Below are 13992 nucleotides of genomic sequence, written 5' to 3'. Positions count from 1 at the left end.
TTAGAATGATCAAAGTATTCATGTAAAAATAATACGCAACGGTATTTTAGTACTCTTATAATAAACTTTTTTTTGCGGGTGACTACTTGAGTAAACTTGCAAAGTTGAGAGACAAGCAATGTCTTTTGCCGAGTTTGACCGTCGCCGGCTACCGCCGTGCAATGTTTTGGCTGTTTTGCGGCGAGCAGATGGTTGTGACGCGCGCCACGCCCGCGTAGGCGTCGCGGCGAAGCACGCGTACAGCGACGTGCTGCCGATCGACCGCGCGCGGAATTAAGTAACCGCGGCATACATATATACATACACACTTCCAGAAAATCTCACTGTTGAGTAGTACGTACGCGCGCGCGCACGTACAGTTGTGGCGAGATACTACAGAAAAACGGATTTAGTAAAAAAAATATAGCCGTCCGCATCGCCATGCACGCCCAATGAGCATTGACAAGCACGGCTCGCTCAGCTCAGCTCAGCGTCGCTGGCAGGCCCAGTCAAAAAACGCGGAGCGCGCCGCGTCGCCCCTGCCGCCTCCAAGTGTCGTCCTTTGCCGCGCTGTTACCAGCCCGGCCGATCGAACTTCTAAAGTTTAAACCCCGGCGCCTCGATCGGGCGGGCCAGCCAGACCCATCACCCATGCAGGTCCTGCTGCTGCTGCCCACGAGTGCGCGTCCCGGCCTGACACACGAGCCAAAGCCACGGCATACCGCTCGTCGGACGCGCCTTCTATATAAACAGCTTGCCCATGCTCACATGACATCCAAGAACAAGCTCGACACACACACACGCACGCACACACGGGAACAGCTTGCTAGCTAGCTTGCTCTTCGATCATCCCGAGCTGCCTGCGCGCGCACGTAGCTAGCTATTCACAGCTCCCGCGTAGCTAGCTAGCTTAGCTTTGGAGCCAGCCAGCCATGCCGGCCTTCGCCGAGAGCACGGCCGAGCCACCTCTGGCGGACAGCTACTACGCGCTGCTCCGCGGTGGCAACAAAGCCGACGAGTGCGCCTCGGCGCCGCCGCCTGGCTGCCAGGCCCCGCCCGTGTCGGAATGCGAGCTCCCGATGATCGACGTTGGGTGCCTGACGGCGTGCGGCGGGGGCACGGAGGAGAGGGCGGCATGCGCGGCGGCGATCGCGTCCGCGGCCGCTGAATGGGGCTTCTTCCAGGTGGTCAACCACGGCGTCAAGCAGGAGCTCCTGGAGGCGATGCGGCGGGAGCAGGTGCGCCTCTTCCGCCTGCCGTTCGAGGCCAAGGCCACGGCCGGCCTTCTCAACGACTCCTACCGCTGGGGCTCCCCTACCGCCACGTCGCCAAGGCAGCTGTCCTGGTCTGAGGCCTTCCATGTCCCGCTCGCCGGCATCTCCGGCAGCCCTTGCAGCTACGGCGAGCTCACCAGCATCAGGTACGTGCGTACGTACTCCTACGGTGTGTGGTTCATCGACACACCAGTGTCACGGTAGGAGTTACTAGCTAGCTTATTAGTACTCCTAATATAGAGCTAGCTCGATCGAGTGTTTAGGCTGTTCGATCGACATGTGTGCCCTCCTGATCCTGATTAAGATTTCTTTTCTCCAGTGAAGTGCCGGTACTTCTCAAGTACCTGGAATAATATTTGAAAGCTTTCCCATCATGTGAGGACCGTCATGGTAAATATGATCGAGACATTTAGTAGTAGTGCGGGCGAATAAGGACCCAGTGGAAAAGAAGGGACGTGCTAATTACAACAATTAAGCTGGTCTAGCAACATCCTGTCAAAATAAAAAGCTGGTGCAGCAACATCGTCTTTGGAATGTTGTGGCGTAGTCAAGAAGTAGATCAAACCCGCGGGTGTCTGATGTGGAAAATGCTTTAACTCTAGCAAGTATCAGTGCGGTGAATATTTCTCAATCAACTTCATAATCAACTATATATGTATCTATCTGGTGTCTGACGATCCAGATCACGAGCGTCCCCTATCGTGATGAAAACAATATCTACACGATCGTGACGCCTACGCGAATGTCAACTGAAAGTTCGTTTTTAGCTCTAGAAATTCATTTGGTCCTGATGGAGGAAAGGAAGCTATAGTTAATCTTGTTAGTCATTGCTTAATAGGGCATAAATTAAGGAAGCGTTTTGGGTTGGCGATGCGAATCAACAGTAGTAGTATAGTACTAGTATAGTTGCTAATACTAACAGTAACTTAAGGAAAGCTTGTGTGTGTGTGGACGGTGCAGGGATGTGACGCAGGAGGTGGCGAACGCGATGTCAAAGCTGGCCAACACGCTGGCGCGCGTCCTGGCCTCGAGCCTGGGACACACCGCCGGCCAACGCTTCCCGGAAGGGTGCGACGAGAGGACGTGCTTCCTCCGGCTGAACAGGTACCCGCCGTGCCCGTTCTCGCCGGACGCCTTCGGCCTGGTGCCGCACACGGACAGCGACTTCCTCACCGTGCTCTGCCAGGACCAAGTCGGCGGCCTGCAGCTGATGAAGGGCTCCCAGTGGGTGGCCGTCAAGCCCATTCCCGGCGCTCTCATCGTCAACATTGGAGACCTCTTCCAGGTACATGCATACCTTACCCACATGCACGCATGTTAACCGATACTCCTAGCATAGCACACACTTTCCCTAGTAGAGTACCACACACTTGTCAGCTCATGAAGGTGGCTCTGTGCCGGGCCGGCCTCCACTAGCTTGATGAGTCCAAACCTGGCTTGTACGTACCACTGCGGCACCTATGAACTTATGCCGGGTGTGTACCCCGACGCTCTAAAAGGGGAAGCTGCCCTGTCATACATATCCACAACTTGCGTACTTGTATGCGCTGGCTCTGTGACTGTGTACCGCCGCTAAGGAAAAGCCTATGGATTCCGCTAATTCAGGGGACAGCAAAACATTGCATGTACAAAAGCGAGACCTGTACCCTCCATGGTGCTCACATGGTACGTCGCAACTTTTGCTAGGCAATCCAGGCACAGCACAGCGCAACATATAGTACTGCTACTCCTACTCCTTTTCCTATTTATACTATATGGGGCATTATTATACAGCCGTAGATTCGTCATCGTTTAACTTGTACCAGGGAGTTAACAGAAAAACCTATCATGCCATGCAAAAAATAATAATCATGGAAGTTGTATACGTATTTTATATGCATGGATGCACTGTATTACTTTAAATTCCTGATAGAATGTCGGTTCATAATGTCCCCTTTATATGGTTATATATATATTGAAGGCATGGAGCAACAACAGATACAAGAGCGTGGAGCACAAAGTGGTAACCAACGCGACGACGGAGAGGTACTCCGTGGCATATTTCCTTTGCCCGTCCTACGACTCGCCCATCGGCGCATGCGAGGAGCCTTCACCTTACAGGACCTTCACCTTCGGGGAGTATCGGAGAAGGGTGCAGGAGGACGTCAAGAAGATGGGGAAGAAGATTGGCCTTCCCAACTTTCTGCTGTAGATTGCTCCTGCATGGCTATAAAAATACATCTTGCATGCAAACTAGGCTTGTTTGTCCATGTCAATATATACATGTTTCCTCTGTATACGCCGCCCGTGTAATAGTAAGAGCACGTTATTTTATTTTTTGGTTCTCTTTCTGAAACTAAGAGTGCGTGTGTCATTGTAATTTGTTATTCCCCTGTCTCAAAATGATAGTGTCAAAAACTCCTTATATTTTGAGACAGGGGGAGTAATAATTTGTGCTTGTAGAATAGTGTGCACGAATGTACTAGTAGGAGAGCATCCACCCAGGCATATAAGAATGGGGGATTAATGGCCTAAAAAAAATGTAGGGCTAGGTTCTATTGTATTTACCCTATTGTTTTTTCCCCTCTTCTTCGTTTGCTTAGAGCACCTACAACCGAAGTCCTCATACCCGCCTCAAACGCCCGGACGGGTTGCCCGATGCCCGGACAAAATTTTGCCACCCATCCGGGCTATCCATAGTCGGTCCAAACGACCGGACTGGCCGCCACTCCCCATATCCGGCCCAAATCTGAGGCGGATATGGGACACCCAGATGCGCCCCCCACGTAGGCTCTGACCGCTAGGGCCGATGGTCTGACGAGCGCCTCCTTCGCTCCACACCGCGTGGTGCTGCTCCGGCGTGCCGCCCGTGGGAGGAGGTCGGCTATTTAAGCCGGACGGCGGCATCCAAACCCTATCCGCCCCATTTCCCCTTTCTCCTCTCCGCCGTCGTCACTTCAAATCCGCCCGCCGCTACCATGCCGAGGCGTCTAATCACCACCTGAGGCATGCTCACTCCGGAGCGGAGGCTGCAGCTACTGGAGCAGATCCGGGTGAGGCTGGCTACTCATTTCGCCACCGCCTTCCTCGCTGGAGCCGTCGTAGGATGAGGAGGAGGAGGAGGCGGGGAAGGAGGAGGAGGAGGAGGAGGAGGAGGGGGAGCAGCCGCTGGAAGAGGAGCCCCAACCTATAGAGGAGGAGGCGGCGGAGCTGAAGGAGGAGGAGGAGACGGAGGCGGAGCCGAGTGCGGGCTTCGCCATGGCGGAGTAGGAGGCCACACAAACGGTGGAAATTGCGAAGCAAACTGCCATCCTAGAGTCCATCCAGGATGAAGTTTATGTCGATGCCAACCGGTTGTTCTCCGGCAAGAACAAGCGGCGACCAAGACACTTTTCGCCAACTGGAAACAGAGGCGGCGAAAAAGGAGGACCCAAAGCCTCGCGGACGCAAGAGCTGCCGCACTTGCCCGTCTATCCAGCACCGGGCACCGAGATGGTCGACATCTCTCACGATGAGTAGTTTTAGCAATGTGCATAGTACGTAGATTTTTTTTATCTGCATGGCTAGTATGGATTTGAGACATGAAGTTTGATGTTCATGGATGTGACGGGCGTTTTACATGTGCTACCCGGTCATTGTCCGCGGACGCGTCTCGGCATGTCCGTTCGTGGGCCAGATTTTGGTGTTTGCAGTAGTAGATGTTTTTGATAAAAGAAATATATTAATATCGTGAAAATACCAATTACACCCACTCTCTGCAACAACGCAATACCCTAATGGCACTATGGATGCACACAACCAACAGAAGAAGAAGAAGCTAAAAAAGAAAAGTCCACTATAGTGATCTAGTCCTTGAAGCAGCAGTGCAAACAACACCAAGACAACACTTGAAGTCCAAATTCTACAAAAGCGATGCCTCCAAGAAGAAAACAGTGCACAAGCGCCATCGTTGCCCGATCATAGATCATAAGTTTTGACCCCGAAGAAAGTCCACGCTCTCAAAATAATGCCTTCAAAAAGGTCATTGCCAGGCACAACCAATTAAGGCCAGACCTTGGATTTTCACCCTGAAAAGTAAGACCTTGAACTTCTCTTATGATGTCGCCCCCACTTGTGCCGCTGCTATGAGTCCTGAAACACGAAGCAAATTCCTCATCACTGCAAAAACTCGAACCACCATTAGTAGTCCTCAGATCGCAGCTTCCATGACATTCTCTGCCTTTGACTTCACCATAGAACGAAAAATAGATGTCCCATGATGGCAACAAATAGCATAGCTTCGTACCACTCCCTCCAAAAACCAAACGTCCGGAAAAAACATTGGGTGCACACGACCGAATCCCATCCGATCTAGCAACATACATGCATGAGGCACCCAAGGGAGTTCGCCGGCAGAGCCTTCCGGAACATGACACTTCAGCCAGATCAAGGTGGACAAGGATCAAGCAGATCTTGTTGGCACGGGAGGAACCCTAGGACCTCCGCCTTTACTAGGCAGAACGACGACCCCCACACCGTCACCCGCCGGCTCCCAACAGCAGGCAGGAGATCTGAGCAAACACCGACATCACCACCTGCACCATGCAGAGATGAGGGGCTTAGCTGCGCAGAGTCCCCCGAACTAGGCGCCGTGCCGCCCTCGCAGCCACAACGGTTGCCAAGGTTGCCGAAGAAGACTGGGGCCGCCGCCACGGCTTCCATCTCTATCGCCTGCACCTCGATGCCCAGAGCCGCCGATCTGCACTAGCCAAAGATCCCGCCGTCTGGGGATGAAAGGCCCGTGCCTCCACCCGTCGCCCGAGGATATGAAGGCCCGTGCCTCCACCCGTTGCCCGAGGAGATGAAGGCCTGCCGCCGGCGTCAGCCGCGCAGGCTCTGCCCGGTAACTTCCTTCGGTGGCGGCGGAGGGGGTGGGGGCGGTGACAGCTGAGATCTGGATCGCACGAGCCACCCCTGGAGCGATACGGCAACTCCTTTCGCTTATATTTTCATTAAAACGTGTTGTACTTGTATCGTATGTAGATGAAGCTGTATTTCTAAATGTATAAGGAAAGATCACGCATACCTAAGGAGTGTCAAAAGCTAACACTACTATAGAACGGACCTATGAACACATCACACGCAAATTTCTTTCTTTGAAATGGAGGAACCATTTTATTGAATAAAGTAACAACAAAGTATGAAGTTCATCTCACGTTCGCAAGCAAAAAAACTCAAAATAAAAGAATAAAATGCCACAACCGATAAAAAATAGGACACAGTGAGTAAACACATATTCTATTATTGAACCGTTATTCAAACTGATTCAATGTATCTTGCGCTACCATCTCCTAGCGGTGCACCCAAAGGCCATATCTTCCAGACTTCCACATAGCTGAGTAATAATCACGTACGAAACCATTCAAACGCCCGTAAGATAACCTGCATTTTTTTTGGTGATATTGGTTTGGTTAAATATAATGTCATCCTAATAGTTTCAAATAGCCAAAGTAATGCAATGCACGAACTCCCACTCGAATGTGTGCCAATAATTTGGAGATGCTATTAGGTGAATAGACATTAAAGAACACATGTATTATATGCCACAATAGCCTAACTAGTGGACATTTGAAGAAAAGAGATGTGAAATATTTCCTGTTGATAAAAAACAACATCATTTACTACCTTCACATCTACGTTTGGCCAAGTTGTCCTTAGTCAAATCACTCCCTTGTACACAAACCACATAAAACCTTTATTTTTTAATGAAACCTTTTTTTTCAAATATGAACCAACCTTGGAATTTGATGAGGACATGACTATCTTAGATACGACCAAGAATATTGCATACATGCATATTGTGAGGTGGTTTCTAATACAAACTATTCAATAATTTATTTATGTTATTCAGGATAAAAACATTCATCGATTTCTGTGTCATGTCTAATTGCAAGTGTATTCAACACTTGTACAAACCATGTGTGGAGATAAAAAAAGGAGATGATTAGGTGCCATTCAAGAAGTTCTCTCACGTCACTTTTGGCTCAAAAAAAGTTAGAGATCAAATCTTCCATATTCTCGATCCAAATTCAGACTACACAGACATATCTGACTTTAAACATTAGGACTCCAAATAGGGTGATTTTTTTGTTGGAAAGCTTATCTCGTGTACTTTCCAACCCAATTGGATTCACCTTCAAATTCATCCAGAACATGGAGATATAGCTGAAACAGTCCGACGTTGCAGCAGAATCCGAGTCAAACTACAAGTCCAAAGATGTTGCGTCACCTTCACTTAGGCCCATGGGCCTTGTACGACCTAGGGTTAGTTTTAGGCTGCCTTGGGACATCCTCCCACCTCCTTGGCCACCACCACTTGCACCTATATAAATAGATCAATTTAGTAGCTTCTTTTAGGGATTTGTTTAGTTAAAAGTTAGCCAATGCAACTTCGTGTACTTCATTTGTGTCCAACGACCAGACCAAGAGCGCTTTGAGATTATCACTTTTATCAATACACCATATATATTCGCATATTCAGATTGCACTATCATATTCTTGCTTGTTTTTCGACTGCATGCAGGAATAGACCTTCGTGGTCAGGCTGATTGTGCTTCCGGCATTGTCAGTAACCTCAAGAAATTGGTTTAACGATGCTACGGTGCAATGTCGCTGCATGTTTGTAGCCGGATCATCAAAGTCACCTTCATCAAATCGATTGTTATCATCTCACCGAAAGATTGAGGACACCCTGCCTCTATCATGTGGTATCAGTTTTCAGGTTGCTCGGCAAGAATTTCAGTTACCCCTAGATAAGAATTATTTTCTTACCTATTATCCAAGAAAACAACCATAAAAAGTGTGATATGTTCATCCTTTATTCAAGCCAGTTGAATTATCGGTTGCATCGTCATGTCGAGTTGCTGGTTTTAGTGTCTAGTTCCTGTAGAGTTTCGAGTTCTGTTTACATTAGGCACGTCACCGCTGCATCATCACCCCCTCCATTGTCAACCACCGCCATCCATCAGTTTCCACCACACGCTCCCCATCGTTCATTATCATAATCACACCCGACTCCCATAGTTCATTAACATAATCACACTTGAGGTCGGTTGCATCTCCGCTTGATCCAATCTGCATCTTATCTAGTTTGTTTTGCAAAGAGAGAAAAAAAGGAGAGAGAAAAGAGTAAGAAAGAGAGAAAAAAGAGAGAAGAAAAAAGTAAAAAAAAGTGGGAGAAAAAAATAGAGAAGAATAAAGGGAGAAATTTCGGATCTATCTAGACTCATTCTCATACCTGAATTTGGATTGGAATCTATTTTGCACAGTGTTCACTAAAACGGGCATATCTTTCTCATACAAAGTCCGTTTTGACTCCACGAGTACTCAAATTAAAGCTAGCGACGAGCCACATCTAAATAGTTGCAAAAGCATTTTCAATATTTGACACCTCAAAATCGGCTTTTAAATAGGTATTTTTTCCCTCTGAAGTTCGCGAATATAGTTTGTTATAGTTTTTTAGATTAGTTTTAGAATTTTTTGCCTCCTCATCCCAACTCAGAATTGAGTAATTCTTTTTGCGTTGGAAAGCTTAAGTCAGTAGAATTCTTGAGGAAAATTATTAGAAAATTAGCACAAATGTTTCTATAGGAAAGTTGGAGATAGATTTTTTGGTATATCTTGCTTGGCGGTTGTTTCTCATCATTATCTTTACTGGCAATGTGATCTTCATTTATATCTTGCCGTCCAGAGCTACTTCATATATTTTGGTGTTGCTAGTTGTGCTACCCCATGACACCATTAGCATTCTAGGCTCGCATCTCTAGTCTTGTCTAGCTTAGGACCAGCACAATACCGTCGTTGAGCGTTTATTCAACATTGCATCTCCGAATTAATTGTTGCTAATCTTTTACTACCATATATTCAAGCCTTCTAAGCTCCACATATTTCTACACCGTGTATACCTATGTTCCCTTGGCAATCGCTTTACTCGATCTTCGTAGTTATTTGACACCACTGGTTGCCTGTCACCACCTGCTGCATGGTAAGAACTTGTAAGATATTGATATTTTCTCAACTATGAGCGCTTCACCACCACATCCTAGTAGTTCATAGGAACATTATTCTCGAATTTTGTTTCTTGTTCCTACTAATCATTTTTGGAGATAGAAGTTCTTGGACAACAAACACATTTACAGAACCACGAGAGGTGCGACAACACACACAAACATATGGTCAGGTTATCTCTTTATCACTATTTGAGGGTAGATTTAACCCCGCCATTTATCTTACTTGGGAGCTCGAGGTAGAACAACTTTTTAATAGCCATGATTTTTCTGAACTTGATAAGGTACAAGCTGCCACTCGAGAATTTGCTGGTTTTGCTTCCGTATGGTGGAGTATGTATCATAAGAAAAACATTGATAATCAACCAAAAACTTGGAAAGATTTGAAAGCTATAATGAGACATCAATTTGTTCATGCTTATTATCATCGTGAATTACTTTTCAAATTGGAGCAATTAAAACAAGGCAGTAACATAGTTAATGCTTACTACCAAGAGTTCAAATCTTATATGCATCATTGTGACATAGAAGAATCAGAGGATGATACAATGAATAGATTTTTTGGTGGTTTGAACCATGACATTCACGCAAGATTTCAATATATTCCTTGTTGCATTACTGGTATGTATGTTCGGGCTTGTACCTTTGAGAGACAGATAGATGAGGATGCGTTGGATGAGTACAACAACAACTATTTCAGTTCATGCTCAACAACACCGGTTGTTTCCTCCATCGTTGCACCTACTAGAGCGGCCACACCTCATGTTGGGAGTAGGGATTAAAACGGAGCGGAAACTGAAGGAACTGGGTGCTACCATATTTTTTTTCATATTTTTTGCAGAAGCGAAATGAATACAGAAAACCCAGAAATGAATACAGAAACAGATACTGCCAAAAACAGACATGGAGCAAATATAGAGCGGATACAAAAACAGAAGTGGATGTTGATCGAAACTTAAAACCCCCTTGATTCATAGATAAATAAACACAAGAACAAACAAAATTAATGAAAGGTTACCATGGCTACAAAATAATATGATTATGTTAGCAACTTAGTGTAGTGTGGTAGAAGTACCGGACAATTGCGCATAAGGTCTAGTTGAGTACATATGTGGTAGTAGAAGTTGGGCCTCAAATGATCCATTCTGCTCATTGTGTCATCGTGTGTTGTTTGGTGGTTGGGCTACATAGCAGCCATAGGCCTATACTAAAAATGGAAATTCCAAATGTACAGAAATGGAAAGTTCCATTTCCACGTATGTTCTACCGAAAAACACCGTTCCACTTTTGTATCCATTTCCGCATTCCTCTGAAAAAGCAAAAAGATTCCACTCCATTTTCATCCCTAGTTGTGAGCACGACATCATCTCAAGTGTATGGTGCATTGCCATCGTTCATACCTACATAATTTGCATCGTTGCGACAAGGTAACAGTAAAGGTATTGATGACATGACTTCACATGATAATGATGCATGCCTAGTTGACTTGAATACATCATCTGTTGTGTTACGTGTTGATTTGAGCATACCACATATTTTAGAGAATATTGTTACTATTATGAATGTGGCATGTGATGAAACAACTGAAATATCAACAATTTTGAGTGGATCCATTGAATTAGTTGTTGATGAGAAAGAACCATGTGACTCGGAGAATAAACCCGATTTCAATCACGTACAGTTGATTAGCCATGTGGACATGTTATGTATAATTTGGCATGCTAGTTCTATGTATTCCGTGGTTTTGAATTCACCCATGCCTTTGTCACACGTAAAAAAATGAAATACCTGAAACCACACATTCAAAATATTTGCAAAGTGTTTATGCCCCTAATTTTACTTTTAACTTGATTGGAGAGTTTGGCATAGACAATGAATTTTGGGTGCATAGGATTGCATAACGAGTGATGACCATGCTAGGTTCAAAGGAAACAAAATAACCGAGTCGATGTTTAATCATTTTGATAAGACCTCTCATCTTGGTGATGATTTTGTGTTGAAAGACTTGTTGCATGTTTGCATATTTAAGCATGTTGTAGCATGTAATTATGAAACTATTAAAGTTTATTCACCAATGTTGGGATGGTTTAATAATGAACATTGTCAATCTTTTGATATGAATAAGAACTTCACTTATATTGATGAGGACATGGTCATCACAAGACCCTCAACGACCAGACCAAGACCGCTTCCAGATCCCCACTTTTATCAGCACTTCATATATATTCGCAATATTCAGATTGCTTTATCATATTCTTGCTTGTTCTTCGATTGCTTGCAGGAATAGACCTTTATGTTCAGGTTGATCGTGCTCCGACGTGGTCAATAACCTCTCGGAGTTGGTTTAGCGATTGCTAAGGCGCAATGTCTTGCACATTTGTAGTCGGATCGTCAAAGTTGACTCCACCAAATCAATAGTTATCATCTCATCGAAATATCAGGACACCCCCGCCTCTATCAATATGTGCAAATTATTTTGTAATATTTTCATGCCTTCTACTTCTTGTGATAATATTTTGACTTTATATTTCATGAAATATGAAAGTTACTCAGGTAAACACATGCCATATGTACATATTGTCTCGTTTGTTGGCCACGTTTTAGATTAAGAAACGCCGAGGACGGCTTTGTTTCCAAGAAGGGAAGGATGATGAGGACATGCCTACCTTGCATATGATCAAAAATATTGCAAACATGTATTTCTTTGAGGTGATTTCTGATAAAAGTTATGCAATAATTTATTTATGATATACAGAACAAAACTACTTCACCTATTTATGTTTCATGCCTAACTGCAAAACTACCGGACACTTGTACAATCCACATATGAAGACAAGGGAAAACGATACATGTAGGCGTTGTCAGAGAAGTTCTCTCACGTCACTTTTAGCCCAAGAGAAGATAAAGACCTAGTCTTTCATGTTCTGGACTCAGATTTGGACTGCACATACATACCTGACTTCAAACGTTCACAACTTTTGCATCCGAACTCTGAATTGGGTGAATATTTTTTTGTTGGAAAGATTTTCTTGTGCACTTTCCAACTCAATTGGATTCACCTTAAAATTCATCAGGGGCATGGAGATATGACCAAAATATTTTAACGCTGCAGCAGAATCTGAGTCAAACTACAAGTCCAAAGGTGTTGTGTCACCTCCACTTGGGCCCATGGGCCTTGTATGTCCTAGAGTTAGTTTTAGGCTACCTTGGGACATGCTCTCATCTCCTTGGCCGCCACCCCTTGCTCCTATATAAGTAGATCAATCTAGTAGCTATTTTCCTTAGGTTATATTTAGATTAAAGTTCGCCATAGTTGCAACTCACGTCTTTCATTTGTGTTCAATGATCAGACCAAGACGTTAGAGAACCCCACTTGATTAATAAAGTTTTCCTCTTATATTTGCAATATCCAGATTGCAATCTTATTTTCTTGCTTGTTCTTCGTTTGCCTTTAGGAAATAAACCCTTATACTCACGTTGATCGTGCTTTGGCTTGGTCAATAACATGTCAGAGTTGGTTTAGCAATTTCTGAGGCGCGACATCATGACACGCTCGTAGTCGGATCGTCAAAGTCAACTTCCAGAGATAACGATAGCTATCTCATAGAAACATCATACACCTTCACCTCTATCAAGTAGTCTAATCTTGGTGATGATTCTGTGTCAAATGACTTGTTGTATGTTTGCTTGTTTAAGCATGTTGTAGCATGTCAATTTGAAACAATTAAATTTTATTCACCAATGTTGGGATGGTTTAAGGATGAGCATTGCCAACCTTTCGATATGAATAAGAGCTTCACTTATATGTGCAAACTAAGTTGCAATATATTCATGCCTTTGACTTCTTGGGATACTATTTTGGCTTTATATTTAATGACTTTTGAAGACTGCTCTTGTCTAAATGTGTCATTTGTGCCAGAACTGAGATCAATAAAAATGGATGACAAATACATATACAATGTGTATACCTTGTCTTTTTTGTTAGCCACATTTCAGATTAAGCAACGCCAAGGACTGCTTTGCTTTCAAAAAGGGAGGATGATGAGGACATGACTGCCTTGGGTACAACCAAAAATATTTCATACATACATATTTCTGAGGTGATTTCTAATACAAACTATTCAATAATTTATTTATGTTATTTAGGACAAAAATACTACATCGATTTTTGTGTCATGTGTAATTGCAGGTGTATTGGACACTTGTACAAACCATGTGTGATGATAAAGAAAAACGAGATGATTAGGTGTTGTTGAAGAAGTTCTCTCACGTCACTTTTGGCCCAAGAGAAGTTAGAGACCTAGTCTCCCACGTTCTGGACTCATCTTTGGACTGCACAGACATATCTGACTTTAAACGTTCACAACTTTTGCATCCGAAATCTGAATTGGGTGAATGTTTTTTTCCTGTAAAGTTTATCTCATGTACTTTCTAACCCAATTGGATGCACCTTAAAATTCATCCGGAGCATGGAGATATTGCCGAAATAGTCCGACGCTGCAGCAGAATCCAAGTCAAACTACAAGTCCAAAGGTGTTGCGTCACCTCCACTTGGGCCCATCGGCCTTGTATGACCTAGGGTTAGTTTTAGGCTGCCTTGGGACATCCTCCCACCTCTCTGGCCACCACCACTTGCACCTAAATAAATAGATCAATCTAGTAGCTTTTTCCCGGGGATTTGTTTAGTTAAATATTAGCCAACACAACTTTGTGTA

At 44.7% G+C, this 13992-nt stretch overlaps 1 protein-coding gene across 1 annotated transcript; it reads left to right on the top strand.

Annotated features, from left to right (window-relative positions):
- Positions 1-622: 622 nt before the first annotated feature.
- Positions 623-3566, top strand: LOC125513785 (gibberellin 2-beta-dioxygenase 6). The gene is made up of 3 exons (XM_048678974.2): positions 623-1399; positions 2214-2538; positions 3214-3566. Exons 1-3 carry the CDS (start codon positions 912-914, stop codon positions 3442-3444), a joined length of 1044 nt encoding a protein of 347 aa, XP_048534931.1. The 5' UTR covers positions 623-911; the 3' UTR covers positions 3445-3566.
- The last annotated feature ends 10426 nt before the right edge of the window (positions 3567-13992 follow it).

The sequence above is a fragment of the Triticum urartu genome, chromosome 6A (assembly GCF_056163025.1).
Source record: "Triticum urartu cultivar PI428250 chromosome 6A, HENAU_Tu73, whole genome shotgun sequence".
Lineage (NCBI taxonomy): Eukaryota > Viridiplantae > Streptophyta > Magnoliopsida > Poales > Poaceae > Triticum > Triticum urartu.
This window is presented reverse-complemented; position numbering and strand designations above follow the sequence as displayed.